This window comes from Malurus melanocephalus, unplaced genomic scaffold, assembly GCF_030028575.1.
Source record: "Malurus melanocephalus ecotype Western Australia unplaced genomic scaffold, MMel_1.1 scaffold_559, whole genome shotgun sequence".
In the NCBI taxonomy this organism is placed as follows: domain Eukaryota; kingdom Metazoa; phylum Chordata; class Aves; order Passeriformes; family Maluridae; genus Malurus; species Malurus melanocephalus.
The window spans coordinates 429,743-430,403 of record NW_026623791.1 but is presented as its reverse complement, the minus strand read 5'-3'; the positions used below and the strand labels follow the sequence as shown (position 1 = coordinate 430,403).

Sequence of the window (661 nt, the reverse complement as noted above, 5' to 3'; positions counted from 1 at the left end):
GGGGGGATGCGGGGGGCGCGGGGGGGGTCGCTCACCCGAGAGGGTCTCGATGGCCCGGATGGCCCAGTTTTGGTCCGGGTAGTCCACGAAGGCGTAGCCGGACTTGAGGAGGACCTGGCCGGGCAGGGGCAGCTGCCGCTCCCCGAAGAGCTGCCGGAGGTCCTGGGCGGTGGCGGCGGGGCTGAGGTTGCCGATGTACAGCTGGTTCATCCTCCGGCGCCTCATCGGGAGCCCCCCGGGCTCCTCCCCGGGAGCCCCCCCGGCTCCTCCCCTCCCGGGAGCGGGACGGACGCGGGCTCGGGAGGGTCCCGCTCTGCGCCACCGGCCCCGGCCCGGCGGAGCCTCCGACAGCGGCGGGCGGAGCCCGGCCCGGCCCGGCCCCGGGGCCGCCCCGCGGGGGGGCAGGTGGAGCCGCCAGACCCCTGCGGGGACGGGATGGGCCGGGGCGAGAGCTGCCCTGTGCCACCCCGCCCCTCTGTGCCGGAACCCACCGCACCCAGCACCCCGACCCACCGCACCCAGCACCCCGACCCACAGCACCCAGCATCCTGATCCCTCTGTCCTAGAGCCCAGCACCCAGCCCCCCGATCCCTCTGTCCTGGAGCCCAGCACCCAGCCCCCCGATCCCTCTGTCCTGGAGCCCAGCACCCAGCCCCCCGAT

The 661-nt window shown here is 76.6% G+C and overlaps 1 protein-coding gene across 1 annotated transcript in view; it reads right to left on the bottom strand.

Annotated features, from left to right (window-relative positions):
• Nucleotides 1-355, bottom strand: part of IGF2BP2 (insulin like growth factor 2 mRNA binding protein 2) — a 1,178-nt gene extending 823 nt beyond the window's left edge. The window contains exon 1 of the mRNA XM_057382255.1: nt 36-355. Within this exon, the coding sequence (XP_057238238.1) occupies nt 36-225 (190 nt within the window). The 5' untranslated portion in view covers nt 226-355. The remainder of the gene's footprint in view (nt 1-35) is intronic.
• Between the last annotated feature and the right edge of the window lie 306 nt (nt 356-661).